The 19,478-nt window shown below is 47.3% G+C and overlaps 1 protein-coding gene across 2 annotated transcripts in view; it reads left to right on the top strand.

Moving 5' to 3' along the window:
• Col4a1 (collagen type IV alpha 1 chain) overlaps positions 1-18,732 on the top strand; it is a 119,398-nt gene extending 100,666 nt beyond the window's left edge. The window contains exons 40-52 of one of the 2 annotated variants that reach the window (XM_034520011.2): positions 405-503; positions 2,555-2,605; positions 3,557-3,742; positions 4,411-4,544; positions 6,537-6,609; positions 6,824-6,895; positions 7,473-7,601; positions 8,733-8,831; positions 9,650-9,862; positions 10,714-10,891; positions 14,434-14,548; positions 15,530-15,702; positions 17,287-18,732. In XM_034520011.2, coding sequence (XP_034375902.1) covers positions 405-503; positions 2,555-2,605; positions 3,557-3,742; positions 4,411-4,544; positions 6,537-6,609; positions 6,824-6,895; positions 7,473-7,601; positions 8,733-8,831; positions 9,650-9,862; positions 10,714-10,891; positions 14,434-14,548; positions 15,530-15,702; positions 17,287-17,368 — 1,604 coding nt within the window. In that variant the 3' untranslated portion in view covers positions 17,369-18,732. Of the gene's footprint in view, positions 1-404; positions 504-2,554; positions 2,606-3,556; positions 3,743-4,410; positions 4,545-6,536; positions 6,610-6,823; positions 6,896-7,472; positions 7,602-8,732; positions 8,832-9,649; positions 9,863-10,713; positions 10,892-12,652; positions 13,830-14,433; positions 14,549-15,529; positions 15,703-17,286 lie in introns of those variants that run through there. The other variant, XM_076913798.1, reaches the window with a different exon arrangement.
• Positions 18,733-19,478: the final 746 nt, after the last annotated feature.

The raw sequence follows: 19,478 nt of genomic DNA, 5'->3' as shown, positions 1-19,478 counted from the left end.
GTGGGGTTGGGGAGTGTCGTCTCAGCCTCATGGGAGAATCCTTCATGGTAAAGCAGGCTGTAGTATGCTGTTTGGGGTCTAGAGCTGGTTTTATCCCTCCACTTTCAGATACACAGACAGTCTGTAAGGTGTTTGTGGTCTTTGGGAGGTGAAGCCAGTATCTCCAAATTGTTTTTGTAGTGAGATGGACATTTCAGATGTTTCCCTCCTTTCTCTGTGTAAGCATTCAGTGGAGTTTATGCTGTTCCTAGCAGCAGAGAAGAGTCTATTGGAATGGATCAGAACTGATATCAGGGATACCAGGCTCATGCAGGGAACAGCTCTTTATGATGTGGGAAAGGGGCCACTTCTTAGAAGCCATGGTGCTAAGAGGGTCCACAAGTGATTATATCTTTCTTGCCAAGGTCTCCCTGGGACTCCTGGCCCCACAGGCCCAGCTGGCCAGAAGGGAGAGCCTGGCAGTGATGGAATCCCTGGGTCGGCAGGAGAAAAGGGTGAACAAGGTGAGTCTTGTTCCTGCTTCCCAGCAGGAGTCATGTTGTCCATCCACTCAGAGACTGCGAGCCATGTTGACTGAACACAGAGGTCTCTGTGCTGAGTTCCTTGCAGCTCCGAAAACATAGATGTGGGCTCGAGGGATGGGATTGGACCTGGTAGGGATGCTTATTTCTTCTTTGAGTGGGAGCCTCCCTGGAGGGTGGATGCAGAGACACAGATGGAGGACTGTCAGGGAGAAATGCCCCCCTTGCTGTTTTCTCTGCGTTCATTGTGACAAAACCAAACCAAACAGACAGGAGAATTCTTCTGTCCAGCATTTCCCCCAGTTTGGGAAGGAGTCCTAGTCTCCCAGGGTCTGGGGGTCTTGGGGTTACTGTTGCTTCCTGTGTCTACTCCTGTTACTGGTGGAAGAGCTGTCTTGGCAGGACCACTGGTTTTTAGCTATAGCAGTGACAGTTTGAAAAAGTCGTGTTGGACAGGACTGGAGCATCAGGGGCTCCTTGCTGTTACTGCTGGCTGCTCTTTGGTTCCCTTTCTCATTCTCTACAAAGATAACTTATAAGAAGCCCTTTTCCACTTCCTCCTCCACCTGAATCTCCTGTCTATCCACTGCTCACATGCAGCCCGCTCTCCTCCCCACTACCCAGCTTGCTGTGCTCCTTCTAATTGATGGGATGAAGAGTCAGTCGGATGGTCATCTGAGAAAAGCCAGACTGCGTGTCTCTGCCATAGTCATTGCTACCCATGACTGACTGGGGACTTTTACTCTGGCCAAGTAGAACTCAAGAGTAGGAATTTCCCTGTGCTGCTGTTCCTCCATAATCCTTGGCTTTATGCAGCAGTGATTGGCAGCAGCCACCAGCATCAGTTAGTACCTCAGCTCTTGAAAGTGTTTAGGACCCCCAGCTCCTCAGAAGCAGGAGGTACAGCTGTCAGGCCTAGACTGTCTGGACCATGAGCTCTTAAAGCACGGCAGGTCCTTGGAATTCCAGCAATAAGGTTGCCTGCCGCCTGCCCTTTCTCATCTTAAGCCTTTTCCAATGGTTATTTTCTCTGTGGCGTCTGCTGTCTGTCTTTCTTGCCCTGGCAGTTCTCAGAAGCTCTTCAGCCACTCTCTGGTCTCTGTTGCCACAGTCTCCACTTGTGTTCTCAGCTTGGTCCGTTCTATTGATGATAAAGATCCAAACATGTGCAAGAAGCTTGGCCTGTCACAAATAAACAAGACTAGGCAAAAGTGACCACTTAGGGAAAGCCTCTTGTTGAACACCAGGGGGCAGCAGACTAGGGAAAGGAGTCAAGTTCCTGCTTATACAGCTGGGAGGTCCGGGGGAGGTGGGGGGGGGGGAGAGGTATGTCATGGCTGTTTGCATCTGTCACAGACCTTCCTTTTTACTGGGCCACCAGTGGGAGGTGCTTCTTCTGTGGTGGGGTGAAAATGGCTTCAGGGTCCTTTAGAACTCCCTGGGCGTTGACTTGCTCTGGTCTGAGGTCTGTCTAGAGCCATTGGAGCGTCCTTAGATTGTAATGGATCCAGACAGCCAGGCTGCAATGAAGGCAGGCCACTGGGTACCAGAAATGGATCTGCTTGGCTGATAGATTCTCTATTTGAGGCTGCCCGGGCCTTATAAGGGTAGGGTCTGCACAATGGCTGCCAGTTTCCACACAGAAAGCATAAAAAATGATGTTTATGATAAAGACACCAGGGGGCGCTCGCAATTCTAGCAGCAAAGTTGGTAGCATCTGTCAGGGCCTCGCTGTGTTTACCTTCCATCCTAGTACCCGGGGAGAGGTGAGCCCTCTGAGCTGCCTCTGTAGGAAATAAGCATCATTAGCACAGACCACTTCTGTGCAGCACCTTAATGAGCCGAGCAGAAAGGTTCTCAAAGAGTATGCATGATAAGCCAGTCTCAGAGATGTAGCTGTGCTCCCAGGTTCCACTGGACTCCTTTTCAGCTACTCTTCAAGGGTCGCGTGGTGTCAGGGCAGATGGGACATGGCCTCCTGCTGTCTCTGCAGTTGAGTAAGAGACATGCCATTTTCTGTCTTCATCCTGTAGGTCTACCAGGAAGAGGCTTCCCAGGCTTCCCAGGCACCAAAGGAGACAAAGGTAACTCTCAGCTTCACAACTTTGTATTTGCTTTGCGGATTTTCTAGGGGAACAAGAGCTGTTATTCACAGGACTTGGCATGTCCTTTTTAGCAAGGCAGTGGCTGTGTCTAGCGGCTGATAGATGTCCTATGATTACATCAGCTAATTCACGCTTGACATGATATGTGGTACATGCTAAATACCACATGATGTTATTATTGTGTAAGTTTGGAGTAACATGTAAACATGCATTCCCATCCCTTGCAATCTCTTTAGTTTCTTTTAATTAATTAATTAAACACATATGCTTGAATGTGTGTATATATAGGAGGTTGTAAGCTGCCATGGGGTACTGGGAACTGAACCCGTGTCCTCTGCAAGAGCAGTAGGTGCTCTTAACTTCTGAGCCATCTATCCAGCCCTTACTTTATTATTTTTATAAATAGCTTTATAAGGGTAACATTACCATACGATAGACAGCACGTTTAAAATCTGCCATTCTTCAAGTTTTGACTTGTGTATGCATTCATGGAAACACTGCATTCTGGATAGCATCACAACTGTCACCCAACTGCTGCCCTGCTGCTTCTGATCCTCCATCCTGTACCCTGAACCCTCAAGGCCCCTCAAGCAAACACCCATGTTGATTTAGGAGCCATGAATGATCTTGTATTTCCTACAAGTTTCATTCAAGCCTGGCTTCTTCCCACAGCATATCTGGTTTACAGCCTTCCTGTTACTTGTATTGATAATTCACTTGTGATGTCTAGGTAAGGTTCCATTGCATCTTTGCAACAGTTTGCTTTGCCCATGCCTTGGGATGAGCCAACCCTTGGTTTTAGTTGTGTTGTTGCTTGAAGATTTCAAAACACATATAAGACACACATATAAGATCCCTGGCTGCCAGCACAGCGTTGCATCTCTGTGGACTCCGCTCCTCTGGTCACCATCCTCTCTCTTTCCTGTGCAGGTTCCAAGGGTGAAGTAGGTTTCCCTGGTCTAGCTGGAAGTCCTGGAATTCCTGGAGCCAAGGGTGAGCAAGGATTCATGGGTCCTCCTGGCCCTCAAGGACAACCAGGCTCTCCTGGCATTCCTGGTCACCCTGTGGAGGGGCCCAAAGGAGACCGAGGACCTCAAGGTCAACCTGGGCTGCCAGGTAAGGGCTTTTCAACATACACACATTCAAGTTATCATCTCAGAACTTTGATTTGGTCTCTGTGGTTTCCTTTCTGTTGCAGTATTAATTAGAGAGTTGCATGAGAGAAGAGTACAGAGGTGGTGGAGGACCCTGGACACTGTGGCTTTGGTATTTTGGAAGCCAACACTGTGACATTTACATGAACACCACAACAGTGCTGAACGCCCCCAACCTCATAACCATGTGGTTTTACTATTGTTTTAGTGATACTGAGGATGGAACATAGGCTTTGTGTATGCTAGGCAAATGCTTTACTACTGAGTTATACACTCAGACGTTTTATTACCATTGTTGTTTTGAGGCAGGGTCTCACTAAGTTGTCTCCTCTGGCCTTGAACTCAGTAACTCTGTAGCCTGATCCAAGTGAACTTGATCTCCTGATGCTTCAGTTTCTGGTATAGCTGGGGTGACAGACCTGGGCCACCAGTGCCTGCAGACAGACCATTAGGTCTGTTGTTTATATGAACATTCTTCCTTGATTTCCTAGAGGCCTGTGCTGCTTTCCAAGACCGTGGTGTTATGGTTGCAGACAGTAGATAGCAATATCCACTGTACCATAGCCCAGTGACGTGGTCCACTATAAGTGCCAACCACCCTAACCCTGTGTCTTTTGTTCTTTGTATTAGGACATCCAGGACCTATGGGACCACCAGGGTTCCCTGGGCTCGATGGGCCAAAAGGTGACAAGGGAAATCCAGGTTGGCCAGGAGCTCCTGGGCTTCCAGGCCCTAAAGGAGACCCAGGATTCCAAGGCATGCCGGTGAGTGAGTGAGTGTAGAATTGTTTTTGAGAAAGAAACTTTTTGGTCAAGAGTATTATATGTGTGTATATGTATCTGTACATGTGTGTGACACTACCCAGCCCCTAAAGCAGTTCCTTCCTCTGACACCAGCACAAGAAACTATTACATGGTTTTTTTTTTTTTTTTTTTTTTTTTTTTTTTTTTTTTTAATAATCTATTTCAAAGGAGCCATTAAACAGGAGATGCTATACTGTTGCAGATTATAGTTCAGTGCCCGGCTTTACAACCCATTTACAAATTCAGTGCAAATATTCAGTGGCTTGGTAAAGAACAGTTCTGCACAGCCTGAGAATTGACTTCTAGGGTTGGCAGAGGCTCAGGTATATTGCAGATGATGCCCTGGACCACTCTGCAGGACATGTAGCTCATGAGTCACCAATAGTCAGTCAGTCTCTCTCTCTCTCTCTCTCTCTCTCTCTCTCTCTCTCTCTCTCTCTCTCTCTCTCTCTGTGTGTGTGTGTGTGTGTGTGTGTGTGTGTCTGTTAGGGGATGTTTTTTAGCTTTGGTCTCCTGTAGTACCAGTAGAACCCTACTCTTAGGTAAAGCAGCTGTCTCCAGTCGCACTCTTGGTTTGCTGACTGCCGTAGCTGAGGTTCTGGTTGGATTCTTGGCCACCACCACGGTTAGAGTGCAGTTTTTAATGCCTGCTTGTGAAAGTCAAACAGATATTTTAGTGTAGATTCATTCTCTGTCCCTGTGTCTGCCTCTGTTTCTCTCTGTCTCTCTCCTCTTCTTTCTCTCTTATAAATTTTGAGAGAGAATGTGAGTAGGGAGCTGGGAGTTAGCAGGGTGGCAGGTGGTCTTTGCTGGGGTGGAGCAGCACTCAGGGTTTTATTTGAAGTCCACATGGTTGTCCCCGAAGCTCCTCAGAGGCAGAGGCACTGGGCACTGATCTAAGGCATACACAGGATTCGTGAGCTTGCTGGACAGTCAGAACAATTCTGCAGAGATTCTCCCAAGTTTTGTTTTGGGCAGCTCTGGGGACTGAGCCCGTGGCCCGAGGGGAATAGTCCATTGCCACTTTTACTTCTGAATCTTCAAATTCTGAATGCTAGGAATATTTATGTGAACTGGTTCCACAAAGTTCACAGGAATTATTCTTACCCCCTCCCTGTCCTCCATGCCACAAGTACATCCCCACAAGACATGGGGACTGACTACTCATGAGTCTATTCTCATCTTATTATATATTACAATTTCCCAGTGATGCAAGTACAGGCAATTTTTCAGTTTTCTATGCAGTTTTGATCTCATTCATCAGCTATGCTCCCTATTCCTGGTGCCAGCCACTGTCGGCCTCTCTGTATACATGTTATATAAATAAATGTGTGTATGGCCGTACATGTGATGATAAATGTTGAATATGGTACTTGTCAAATCAGGATAAGCAGATCTATATGAGAAATAAAACATTTTGCATGTGGCTATCTATGTTTAGAAAGAGGAACAATTACATTGGAATAGTAAAAAGATATACTGAAAAGTATATATGGTTATATTGCAAAGAAAGCTTGTCCTTCTTTAGCGTTTTAAAATATTTTTTCCATGATTAAAATAATAATTCAGATGGGACATGAAGCTGATTTTAAGGAACAGTTACTGCCCTTTGATGACTAGGAAACCAGAGGGGGGTATGGTCCTGATAGAACTGAGTTTGTTACCATGGCAACTGTCCATGACATTCTGGCTGTGTCATGGCATCATGCTAGTGGGGGGAGACAGTGGCAAAAAGCTCAAAGGAACTGCTGTGTATATGAACCAGTAAAGGGAGACCAGGAGACCAATGTTGGCAATATCTTCTCATGTTATGTCGTTTAAAGAGTTGTATGACCCATGAGTTCACAAACTCCTGTGCAGAACACAGCAGTGCTTTTTGCCTGACAGGGTACGCAGGGTACTAACTGTGGGTGTCCAGAGCCATATCCAGCTCACACTTCCTTTGGTATCTAGGGCATTGGCGGCTCTCCAGGGATCACGGGTTCAAAGGGAGATATGGGACTGCCCGGAGTTCCAGGATTCCAAGGTAAATGGGAATGTGTTCATTGCATGCGTATGCACACATGGTACATGTGTACATGTGTGTCTGTCTACATTTGGGGATGCAGTTCTGTGCACATTTATATATATATTGGTACCTGGATATATACACTTTTGTACATGTGTGTGACTATGTACCCCTATATTCTTGCATATGGTTGAAAGCTCTATGCAAAGACAATGTCCTCTTTCCCCCCCAGGTCAGAAAGGTCTTCCTGGCCTGCAGGGAGTGAAGGGAGATCAGGGAGACCAAGGTGTACCCGGCCCCAAAGGTAGGTGAATTGTTACTACACCAGGCTTTATCAATGATCTGGGCAGATGCAGAAGCTACCAAACACATGGGATTTGAGGGTGCAAATGAGTGGAAAAATCAGTTAAAAAATGGTGATTAGTAACTTTTGTTGGGGTTTTTGGCATCAGCCTGTCTTGGTAGTGGAATAGTTCAGTGTGTGACTTGGCAAGTCCAGGGGAGAGGAGAGGGGACCAGCGGAACCACCTTGTGCTGGGGCTCTAGCATGTTTCACAGGCTTTGACATCAGACCAACGCCAGACACTTAAAGTCGGGACAGAACAAAATCTGCCTTCCACTGCTCACACTGACTCTGGATGGCTTTTGTTGTGCCCACGGGCAGCTTCAAGTGAGGGCAGGGTGGCAGCTGTTGGTTTCCGGAATGGAGTTGGGAGGTCAGGATTTTCGGCTTAGTTAAACAAGAAGGATGTAGCACACATCGGGTGTGTGTTTGGTGAGGCTCTGTGAAGGTGTGTTTGATGATGAGACTGTGGCCGCAGAAGACGCTTTCGATCACCCCGCTGACAGTGAAACTGATTCTCTGCCTGTCATTCCCACAGGTCTCCAAGGTCCCCCTGGGCCCCCAGGTCCCTACGATGTCATCAAAGGAGAACCAGGGCTCCCTGGTCCTGAGGGTCCCCCTGGTCTAAAAGGACTCCAGGGACCACCAGGTCCAAAAGGACAGCAAGGTGAGGCCTTGCGTTGTGTAGGTACCTGGGTGTGTGTGTGTGGGGGTTCCTATCACCTGTGTGTCTAAGCCCAGAGTCTGAATAGTACACATTCATGTTTGAATGTGGACTTTTTAAAAACTATACCAGACAAAATAAAATTTTTGAAAGACTCCACACTCCAAATGGAAAACAAAATACAGGAAGACCCAGAGGCTTAAACTCAACACAGTTAGACTTAGAAACATCTAGAACCTTGCTTGGCAGGGCAGCTGGCAGGGAGGAGCAGCAGGCTCCCATGGGCTGCTGGGATTGCCACTCATAGACAAGGCTCCTGAGTTGCTCTGTCTATGAGCAAAGACCTGTGGTTCTTTCCCTGTGTTTTCAGTACACCCTCCTTTAGGCCTTTGCTCTTGGCCTTTCCTCTCTCGGGAGCTGGTGGGAAAGGGGCTGACAGAAGTCTGAGGGGTTAGAAGCAGCATCCAGGAAATGTTAACCCTCAAGCTGCTTATGAGTTAACTGTGCATGTGAAAACCATCACACCAGCCTATCCATGGCTTGAACACTGAGGCTCTAGCCCAGTGGTTCTCAGCCTTCCTAATGCAGTGACCCTTTAATTCAGTTTCTCACATTATAGTGACCTCCAACTGTAAAATGCTTTCATTGCTACTTCATAACTGTAATTTTGCTACTGTTATGAATCATAGTGTAAATATCTGACACACAGGATCTCTGATATGTGACCCTGTGGGTGTTGTGACCCACAGGTTGAGAACCACTTTCCAAGAGCAGGGTAAGGAGGTGGCTAGAGAGGTCTTTCTCCCTGTCTCTCTTACTTGGCCCTTTCCAGGTCTGGCTATCACAAAACACCTGCAGAAAGCTTGGGAGAGCTCAGGGGGACAGTCTGAGGGACAGGGTTGGGGCAATACCTATTATATACAGTGTGGCAGCTGAGGCTCCAACAGGGGAGCCCTGAGCTCTGCAGGAAGCAGCTGGGCCCACCCAGGCCCTGATGGACTGTCAGGATCATTAGACCTCTCAGAAACACCAGCAGTCTAGACCCTGTGCTTGCTTCCCGGAGATGAGAAATAACTTCTCAGCCAGCTTGCTGCCCACCAGACCAGATAACAAATTCTTCTCCCTTTCTTGCAGGTGTGACAGGCTCAGTGGGCTTGCCTGGACCTCCAGGTGTCCCTGGGTTTGATGGTGCCCCTGGCCAGAAAGGAGAGACTGGACCCTTTGGACCACCTGGTAGGTCTTTACAGCAGAAACAATAGATCTAGGCCCAAGAAACCTCAAAAGGAAGTTAAAAATGGTACTGGCAGGGTACCAAGGTAGCCCACATCTTAGAAGAGAGAGTCTCTCAAGGGAGCTAAGGGTTGCTATTGTTGATCGATTAAGGTGTGTCCTTTCCAGAGTAGCCAAGAGGGTGGGCCCCTGTGTGTTCCTAGCAGCACAGTGTCCCACAGCCACGAAAATTCTGTTTTAGCCACAGCTAGTGGAAAATAATAATGTCAGTGTTTTGTCCCAAGGCCACTGGTATGGGATTAGCTTCACGGGCCTTCATGGGAAGTGGAAACTAGATGACTGTCCCACTGTTGTGCCCCTGTGCAAAGAGCACAGCTCTGCAGACCTGGGGCAGCATGGGCTTCAGCCGTCTGAGAGAATGCAGGACCCAGCACCCTAGGACTCCCTTGAGGCTCTGTTTCGTACCCAGGATGAGAGTAAAGCTGTCGTGTGGATTCTGTAATGCCTTTCCCTCTGAGCAGCCCAGGCAGGATTCCTTATGAATGGAACAGTGGGGTTGCAGCATAGGCCGCTGTATTAACTCACGGAAGAAGTTGTCTCTTGCTGTACTCTGGCCTTAGAGAGCCATGCCTAGGGGGATGTGGAGGCCTGTGATGACTTAGTTTTGCCTTTTCCTTAACGTTAGTTCCGTGCAGTGAAAGGTCAGACACTTCTGCTACTTTGGGGCAGTGCAGCTAGCTACAGTTCCTTGGAGCCAGGATCTGGGGGCTTTGGAGGAAGCAGGATGGTAATAAGACACTCATTTATCTTCTGTCCCACAGGTCCGAGAGGGTTTCCTGGTCCACCAGGCCCTGATGGGCTGCCAGGATCCATGGGTCCCCCAGGCACCCCATCTGTGGACCATGGCTTCCTTGTGACCAGGCATAGTCAGACAACAGATGACCCACTGTGTCCTCCAGGGACCAAGATTCTTTACCATGGGTACTCTCTGCTCTATGTCCAAGGCAATGAACGGGCCCACGGGCAGGACTTGGGTAAGATGCTGTTTTTTCCCTGTGTGGCATGTGATGGGTTCCCAGTTAGATATATGGTGTCCTTGTGTATTTGCCATAGTGTGGTGGGCCAGGTTGGCAGTGTCTCCTAGGGAGGGCTAGTCTAATCACCTTCCACCCGAACAACTGACCCCTCAGTTCAGCGGCTTCTATGTCTTTTGAGAAACACCGTCTACAAGAGCTTGGTCCTTAGACATTTTAAATTCACGACACTTGAGATCTCACTCTAGTTATTAAGTACAGTTGAGGCTCCTGCTGTGGCACACGTAGCAATTTGTGCACTGCTCTTAAAATAGGGCTGCTTACTGTCGGCTCTTCTAGAAATCTACAGTGTTGTTCCAATGGAAGCTCTCTGCATCTTCTGGACTGCCTCCTTCCCCCGCCAAGTTCTTTTGGCCCAACAGGAAGCCACATGTATATGTCCTCTATTTTTGTCTGCTCCAGGACCCTCCACCAAGTTACGCCCTAGTGTTGCGTACTTGATGATGTAACCAAGTAAAGTCAGAAGCACAGCAGCTGGGAGACCCACAGTGACAGCTTATGCTAGTCATTCACCAAACACTTCTCCTGAGACGGACTTCCCTCTGTTGGCACACTACACACGTTTCCTTTCCTCAAACACAACTGCATCCCTCTTGACAGTTTCCTTATTACCTGATCAGTTAAAATCTAAGCTGCCAATCACTCGCCACCATACTAGCCTCTTGGGTCTGATTGTCTCCTTCTTTGTGATGAGAATGTGAAATGTCAATTTCCACCTTACTGGTGCCATTAGTCGACTGTGCGGACCAGACCGCAGGCTCTCACTTCCTTCTGTGTTCTTCCCGGTGCAGGTACGGCTGGCAGCTGTCTGCGCAAGTTCAGCACAATGCCCTTCCTCTTCTGCAACATCAACAACGTCTGCAACTTCGCCTCCAGGAACGATTACTCCTACTGGCTGTCCACGCCAGAGCCCATGCCCATGTCTATGGCACCCATCTCTGGGGACAACATCCGGCCCTTCATTAGCAGGTGAGCTCAGCAGCCACAGAGGCAGATGTTAAAATGAGAGAAGAGAAATCGGTGCACAGCTGACCTTGAATGTATAGAGAAGTCTGCTTCTGCATTCCCAGGGCTGAGGTTAAAGGCATGCACCACTGTCTGTCTGTCTATCTGTCTGTCTGTCTGTCTGTCTCTCTCTCTCTCTCTCTCTCTCTCTCTCTCTGTCTCTGTCATCTCTCTCTTGTCTCTGTCTCTCTCTGTGTCTCTGTCATCTCTGTCTTGTCTCTGTCTCTCTTTGTCTCTCTCTGTCTCTCTCTCTCTCTCTCTCTCTCTCTCTCTCTGTGTGTGTGTACCCACGAGTGCAGGTGTCCTTGTAGCCAGATCCCCTTCAGCTGGAGTTACAAGTAGTTGAGAGTCACCTGCTGTGGGTGCTGGGAGCCTCTTCCGAGTCCTTTGTGTTTTCTTAGTTATACTAATTCATCTCTCCAGCTCCCAAATGTCCTTTCTTAAAGGATGAATCATGACCCGCTGAATGGGTGCACACTGCGTTTCATTTATCCACACCTCCCCTGCCCACGGTTATCTGGGTTGGCTATTCTAAGGATGCTAAGGATGCCGGTGTTTACACCTAACTTCTTGCCTTCTGTCCTTTTGCCGCATCCAGGATTGGGATTGCTGAGTCATACATTGATTCTGTTTCTAAGTGTTTGAGACACTTTCTTACTGTTTTTTCTACAGTGGCTGTGCCCTTGACATCCTGACATCCCCGCCAGCCATGCACGAGGGCTCTCTCTGTGTTTTTTACAGTAGCTCAGTGGTTGTAAAATGAAGCCCTGGAACCGTAGTACCGAATATATAGTATCTATCTCATCTACTTATGTAGTGTCGGCGCATAAAAAATATACAGATTTATTTCATTCAAAAATTTCTTCGTGATCTTCAGTACCACAGAGTTAATTGTGCAATAGTAAAAATCCATTTCACAGTCCCTTTCCATCGAATTTTGCTCCCTTGAGACTGTGTTACACTGACTGAGAGTGTGTATGTCTCTGACTGAGTGATTTCTGCATGAAGCTTGTCTCCATTTGCATCTGGAGTGTTTTCAGTTTAAGAGCTTGCCTGGTAGGAAGTAAGGCAGGACATTTTATGAGTGAAATGTATAAGATTGTCCGCCCCCCCTTTTTTGGGCCAATTTCCATCAAAATAAAAGTTTATTGTTCAGTTGTAGTAAGAAGTAACAGACACGTGGAGACGAACAGACTCATGTGGCTGACAGTTTATACATGCCATAGTATTAAAGACTGAAAGAATGAGAAATCGGGAGTTTTCCTTAGGAATTTATGAGAAAGCACCAGGCATCTCCACATACCCTTTCGAGGCAGCTCTCAATATGCAGCCCAGGTTGGCCTTCAACTTGAGATCCTCATGCCCTCAGCCTCTTGAGTGCTCGGATTTTGAGTCTGCTCCACCATGCCCGGATCTTCACAAGTCTTTTAAAAACATGAGCGTGAAGATAGACAGACAGACAGCCTGGCAGATTGGCTGTACCAGAGGGCACTAGGAGAACCACAGGCTCTCTGTGGTCGTGCTTTGAAGTCCCCTGGGCCAGCCTTTTTGGAGCCTTATGATGGAAAATGTTATTTGTTACACTTCAAGAGTGCACAAGGCATCCCACACACAGATAGTACACAGAACACGCCACACAGACGTGTGATCTGTGTGCAGACTCATGCCCAGACTGTGTTGAAGGCACTAGAAGGAGAACTAACTTTTTGTGGTTTTTCTTTTTAGCTTTCCTTGGAAAACAGGTAGAAAATGATTATTATTTATGTCTCTTGGTTACTTTTGGAATGGCATCTATGCCAGGATTTGGTTGAAGATACAGGCCCAGGGGAATTATGTGTCTCAGACATTCTTTTCTCCATGGACATTTGTCTTTACAGGGCTCCTGATTCTGTGAACACACCTGAAATGCACACCCAAGACTTGACATTTCAGGGTTCTTTATGTCCCTGTAGCTTGAGGGCCCCCCCAGGTCTCACCCAACCACAGCCCCTTAGCTACACATGATTCCCTGTTGTAGGGATGTGACCTCCTCCCTGTGCTGACTGTTACTTTGGCTTGATGGTCTCCAGCAATGTCTCAGGACTTCCAGGTTCCTTCTTTCTTGTAGGAAGACCCAAAAGCTTAATTTTAGAAACACGGACATAAATCTTTCCTTTTTGGTTTTGAGCTGAAAAAGATGTCAGCTGTTTTCTTTATCCTGTTGGCTACAATTTTTAAGTACTTTCTACGGCCAAGAGTGGCCATAAAATCACAATTCCATCACCTGAGAGAAAGAACCGGTGGTCAGAGAGGAAGGGAATTGGCGATGGCCTGGGCTGTGACACTAACCACAGCCATCCATCCTTCTGGAGGGCAGAGCTGCCTTCTATTTGACCATCTGAAGCCCCACCCCCAGCACTAAGGCAGCCTGGGAAGAAGGGCACTTTGGCAACTGTCCTATTTCCCATGCCTGAGAGACAGCAGATGGGCAGGGCCATTTCAATTTCACTGGCTGATGTTTAATGGAACCTCTTAATTCATCTGCATTTGTGTGAATAAAGTAGAGAGAGCGCACATGCATACACATACACACACATACACACATGCACACACACACATAGACAGACAGATATGCACACAGACAAACACATGCACAAGATAGACACACACACAGACAGGCAGACACTCGAAAACAGGCAGATGCATAGGCAGACAGACAGACACACATACAGACAGACATGCACACACAGATGCACAGACAGACAGACACACAGACAGACACATGCACAGACACATACACGAAGAGACAGACAGACATACAGACACAAAGACAGACACACACATAACTCATGTGCACACAGATACATGTACAGACAGAGAGACAGACATATACATGCACACACACACACACACACACACACACACCCCACACACGCACACGCACGCGCACAGCACAGAAAATGGGATGATTAATCCAGCCCCCCCGCCCACCCACTTCCCATCCACGCATGCAGAACTTGTGTAATTATTCACACGTTTGTGCTCATTTAGCAGTGTGGCTAACACTCTCCTCGTCACTCTGTGACTGGAATGTAATTATTTTGCTGCTGCTGTTTCTCTTTTTAAGCAATGCACTCCCCCACCATCCGGTACTCTCTTACTTGAGCGAGCTTTAGAACACAGGACCACCCCATGGTTTTCACTTGCCCTGAGGTGCAGTGTTAAGGCTGAGCTTAAGCCAGGCTTGTGACAACAGTAGGGACCTTGTCCTGAGGAGAGGCCAGAACAGTGCTTCCCTCTACCATGATTCCTCTTATAGAATAGTAAAAAATCAACTGCTTTTGAATTGAACGTTTTAGGAGAGAGAGAGAGGCTCATACAACCAAAAAGGAGTCCCTGAGCCTGGCTCTCAGCCCCAGCCACATTATTCACTTAGAATTGAACTTAGGAGAACCAGGGAGAAAGGGCAAGGAGTGGGTTCATCCCCAGGTCCCATCCACACCAGACGCCTGCTTCCTCTCTTTCAGGTGTGCAGTTTGCGAAGCGCCCGCCATGGTGATGGCGGTACACAGTCAGACCATTCAGATCCCTCAGTGCCCCAACGGTTGGTCCTCACTATGGATTGGCTATTCCTTCGTGATGGTGAGTGTTTGGGAGACTTCACTTCACTTGGAAGGGTCCCCATTAATGTCATTATCTCCTCTATGACTCCAAGTTTTCCAGCTCATCTCTTGTTGAACTTGGATCCTGGCTTGTTGCTCCTGGGGTCTCCAGTGTCTCCAGGGCTCCCTGCTCCTCTGTGTCAAGAACTGCTGCTTCCCATGAGCAGGGACCTCCTAGGGTGCGAACCATAGCCATGTGGCCAGCACCCAAAGCTTGACCAGCTCCTCCCACGTATTATTAACACACAGGAGCTTTAAAGTAGAGAACATGAGGTGGCGGGAACATGAGTGTTGCCTGCTTCAGCCAACGTGATGGCCAGGAGAATGATTCTCCCAGGATGCACCTGGGCAGTGAGGTGCACTCTTCTGTCACCTGGCTCTTTTCAGATGTTAGTTAGCTCCTTGTGACCTTTCCTTTTAAGAAGCCAATTCCGACAGCTCATTGTAGCTTATTTGATTTTTATTGTCACACTGAAAAATATTGACTGATTCACGCAAGTCCTGAACTAGTAAGAAAACGGGGAAGAATTTACCAACTTCAAGTAAGCATCCTAATAGACACCTTTGTCTTTCTCTTTAAAACTCCCGGGCAGAACTGAGTTGCTCATCTGACCTGCAACTGATGTTCATCAGCCTTAGTATTTGACAGGAAAAGGGCTTCTTGATTGTTTTCTAAGAGAGCTGGGTGCTCCTCTCTTACTGGGAGGAGCTGCTGTGTGGTTTCTGGGATTGGGTGGAGGCCTGAGTACCCCAGCATGGCCAGCAGGCCTGGGTGGTAGACTACCATGGCTGTTGAGCAGTTATTTTGGGCCCAAAGTTGGTGAGTCTGGGGTGAAGGTGGAGTAGGAGGGACCTGGAACCTCCCTGAGGAGGCATCCTGGCTCCTTCCTAGGGACGATGAATCCCTCTCTGGGCTTTGGGTGATAAAACCTCAGACTCACGCCTTATGCTTGTCCCACAGCACACCAGCGCCGGCGCTGAGGGTTCTGGCCAAGCCCTTGCATCCCCTGGGTCCTGTCTGGAAGAGTTTAGAAGTGCCCCATTCATCGAGTGCCATGGCAGAGGGACGTGCAATTACTACGCAAATGCTTACAGCTTTTGGCTCGCTACCATAGAGAGAAGCGAGATGTTCAAGTGAGTTAGAGCTGGAGGGCTCTGGCCCCTGGCAACCCTTTCTCTTTCGTTTCCTATAACCCATCTGTTCTGAGAGGGCAGATGACCTGTATGGTTTTCAAAGGGGATCCAAGGTGGTAGGCTCCATTTTTCCATTTGCTGGGGAGCTGAGAAAGAAAAGAGGTCATTTGTCATTTTTGTAGATGAATGTGCTAAAATGTTATAAAAAGCAGCTGAAATCTTCAAACGGCATGTGAAACATTGTATCCATTGTATCCTTAATAGCCTACGAGGAGGGCCGTTTGGCTCATCTCTGTGATATTTACTTAATGGGTGCAGGGTATGTGGAAGGTGCGTTCTAAGGAACTTAACAAAAGATGTTTCTTTCAGCACAAATATTAGTGAAATAATAGGCAAGTTTTTCCTTTCTTGTCCCTTCCCATTTCTAAGATTCATCTGAAAACAGTGATCCCAAGGATACTGGCTTTGTTGAAGTTAGTTTGGTCCACCTCCAATGGTTAGGAGCATGTTACATTCCTCCGTGCTGCATCCCACATCAGCCCAGCCAGATGCTTCTCCCCAGACATGGCCGCTCTCTCCTGCAGATAATCCTCTCTGTCATCTCTGTTTCTGAGGCTGCTGTGAGGAATTCTGCAGTTATTTTGTTTTTCAGCTCAGGTCATTTTCTAGACATCCCAAAGTATCATGTGCTCAACTCTTAGTATATGGGAAACTGTCAGATGCTGCATTAGCAGACACAGTCTAGTTCAGTTATGGAAATTAGAATTTGCTCCTTACCCCTCAGCTGGGGCTGGGATGGGTTTCATTATAAGGTTAATAGCCAAAAATGAGAGTTATTGCTTAGAACTAGCAGCCTGGTATAATGAACCAAATTGCTTCCTTAAACACAATTAGATAAAAAAAAATTTAAAGCTAGAATTTGCAATGGAATTTGCCAGGATAAGCTCCTTCAAGTTCAGGACAAGATGTTCTTACATGTGATGAGCTACATTGAGTTGAATTTGATAAGCACTAATCAGAGGTGAGAATTCACCTTTCCAATGACTGAAATAAGTGTCAAGAGAGTCTCAACTGCTACGTGTCTCCTCCTCTCTTTGGCCTCACCTCAGGCCATGTGTTTATAAACATGTCCAGGGTTATGAACACGTTTTGAGTGCCAGTTCATTATTCCAGGCTCATCACTTACCCTACCATCCAGCAAAATGTAATGAACACTCACTGTCTGGTAAATATTATGGAGAAGAATAATGTTTTTTTCATACCCTGGGAAGGCTCTAACCTATTAGAGACAAGGAAAAGCTAATTATAATACAAAAGATGGTCCTGTGGCTGAGAGGTGAGATGACCTCAGCTGGGCTCTGGTGGGCTCATGCATGTAGGTAATGTCTAAAACATTCCCGTGTTGTAGAACCACAGACCCCTGGTGCTGATTTTCATCAGTGTGGATGTGTCTATATCTGGTCCCTTAGGGATCATGGGGCTTGGGAGCTGGGGCTAAGGAGTTTCTGATTCCTTAAGCACTTGCTTTTCTGATGCTCCATGACTCCAAGCTGGCGCTGACGGCGTAACTCTGTTGTGTTACAGGAAGCCCACACCGTCCACCTTGAAGGCAGGGGAGCTGCGCACACACGTCAGCCGCTGCCAAGTGTGCATGAGAAGAACATAACAACGCTCGCCTCTGCCACCGTCACAACATGGTGCTACTCCCTCCTTGTCCTCTTCTCCCTCCTGTTGTATTGTTAACAGCAATGAATCCTAGAATTATACCCTCTGTACCTCACTGTCCACTATGAGAACCATAAAGTGCCTTATAGGGATTTGCGTAACTAACACACCCCGCTTCGTTGGCCTCTGTTTGCTGAAGGAGAAGGACAGACAGCGACGAGCTTTCCATAATGGCACATACCAAATGGCACTCCTGATCCAATAAAAGATGAATTGCCTTTTGCAATCCAGTGCACTGATGTCTGGGGCAAGAACTCCATGAGAAACCCAAAGGTGCTCGGGGCGTGCGGCGCTGTCCACACAGCCCACAGCCTGCTTCATCTTGTCACCCCAGATGTGAGTGCTGTCAACCCACTGTCCAGTGTTTCCACATCAGGTCCCTCGATGGGCTGTGCAGATAGCAGTCAAAGAAACTGGTTTTTTCCACCTTCTACATGGAATTCCATCTTTCCGGCCCCGAACACAAACTTATGCCCTGCGTGGTACTACGCAGCCACTTTTGAGGAAGTCATGGCTTTCCTGTGGAATAAAGATGGTCCAAAGGTTAGACGGAAAATAAGTAAATAAATATAAATATATATATATATATATTAGTAATTTATATAGGTGTCAGCAATTAGGCAGGTCATGTTCTAGCGTAGAGCCCATTGTTAAATAAAGCGTACTTTGTTTTCCTCTCTTGAGAAACTGTACTATCCTTTCACAGGGTTTCCAACACCAGGCCACCAAATGTGAAACACCAGCTTTCCTCACTCACCCTAAACCAAAGGAGGTGTATAGTCAAAGCCAAACCCATTCCTAAACATGGTGTCTATGATAATGAACCCTGAGCCTGGCGCTTACCACTTTGCTCTGCGCGGAGTATTTTCAGGGTTTGCAACACTAACCACAGACTGAATGACTGACTTCCAGTATGACAGCCAAGGCCTTTGTTAGAATCCTTTATCCAACATCCCGGCAGGCTTTTCATCCCCGAGCACACAGAGGCCACTTCCCAGCTCCTCATGAGCTGTGACACAGCTCCTGCAGGGAGTGGACAGGTCGCAGGAGGGCAGACTCGGACCACTATGCTTGAAGTGACATTTCACTAAAGTCCCACCCCACCCCCGAAAAAAAAGTTTTTTAAAGACTACTAAGGCCTTCTGTGTAATTTCTTTAAATGTGTATTTCTTAAGAATTCAAATTTGTAATAAAACTATTTGTATAAAAATTAAGCTTTTATGGATTTGTTGTTAGAACTACCACTGAAACGTTAAGAGAAGTTACCACACTTGCCGCTAATAAACCTGTAAGCTTTGCTACGTACCTTAGACCATTTTTACTTTGTATTTGTTCAAACAAGAGTCCTGGACTCGGGGATGACTTACAGCCACTAACTACAAAGGAAGAGAATCCTCCCATTCCTTCACTGTGTTGTCAGCCCAGGCAGTCCTTAGACACAAGGCCAGCAGAGGGGCATTGAAATTGGATCCACCAGCACATTTCTGTACTAGAGGGGACAAGAGCAAAGGGCTGTATTCAAGCTCATCTGAGTCGGCTCAGATGTGTGCTGGAGAGGTGGCTCAGTCAGGGGGTATGAATTTGGATTTCCAGGCTGCGTGTAAAAAGTCAAGTGTGGTGGTCCATGCTAGTGGTCCCAGCAGGAGGGGGCTAGGAGTATGTGGCTAAGGAAGTCAGATCCCTAGAGCTTGCTCCTGTCTGGCTGAATTAGGGAGTTCCTGGTTCAATGACAGTTTCTCAAAAAATAAGAGTGATTCAGGAAAACCCTGAACATTGACTTCACGTTGTATACACAAACCTGTTTCCATAAAAGGTGGTATACACACACATATACATAAATCTACAAAAAGAAGATTGTGTGTGTGTGTGTGTGTGTGTGTGTGTGTGTGTGTGTGTGGTAAGAGAGAGATTTAAGCTTTGGTAATTTTGTTTGTTATTTGAGACAGTGTCTCACTACATAGACGAACCTGCTGGCTGGTCTGGAATTCTTTGTGTAGGTCAGGCTGACTTCAGACTGGTAGAGGTCCACCGACTACCTCTGCCTCCCAGTG

Source organism: Arvicanthis niloticus, chromosome 16, assembly GCF_011762505.2.
Source record: "Arvicanthis niloticus isolate mArvNil1 chromosome 16, mArvNil1.pat.X, whole genome shotgun sequence".
NCBI classification, from domain to species: Eukaryota; Metazoa; Chordata; class Mammalia; order Rodentia; family Muridae; genus Arvicanthis; species Arvicanthis niloticus.
This window is presented reverse-complemented; position numbering and strand designations above follow the sequence as displayed.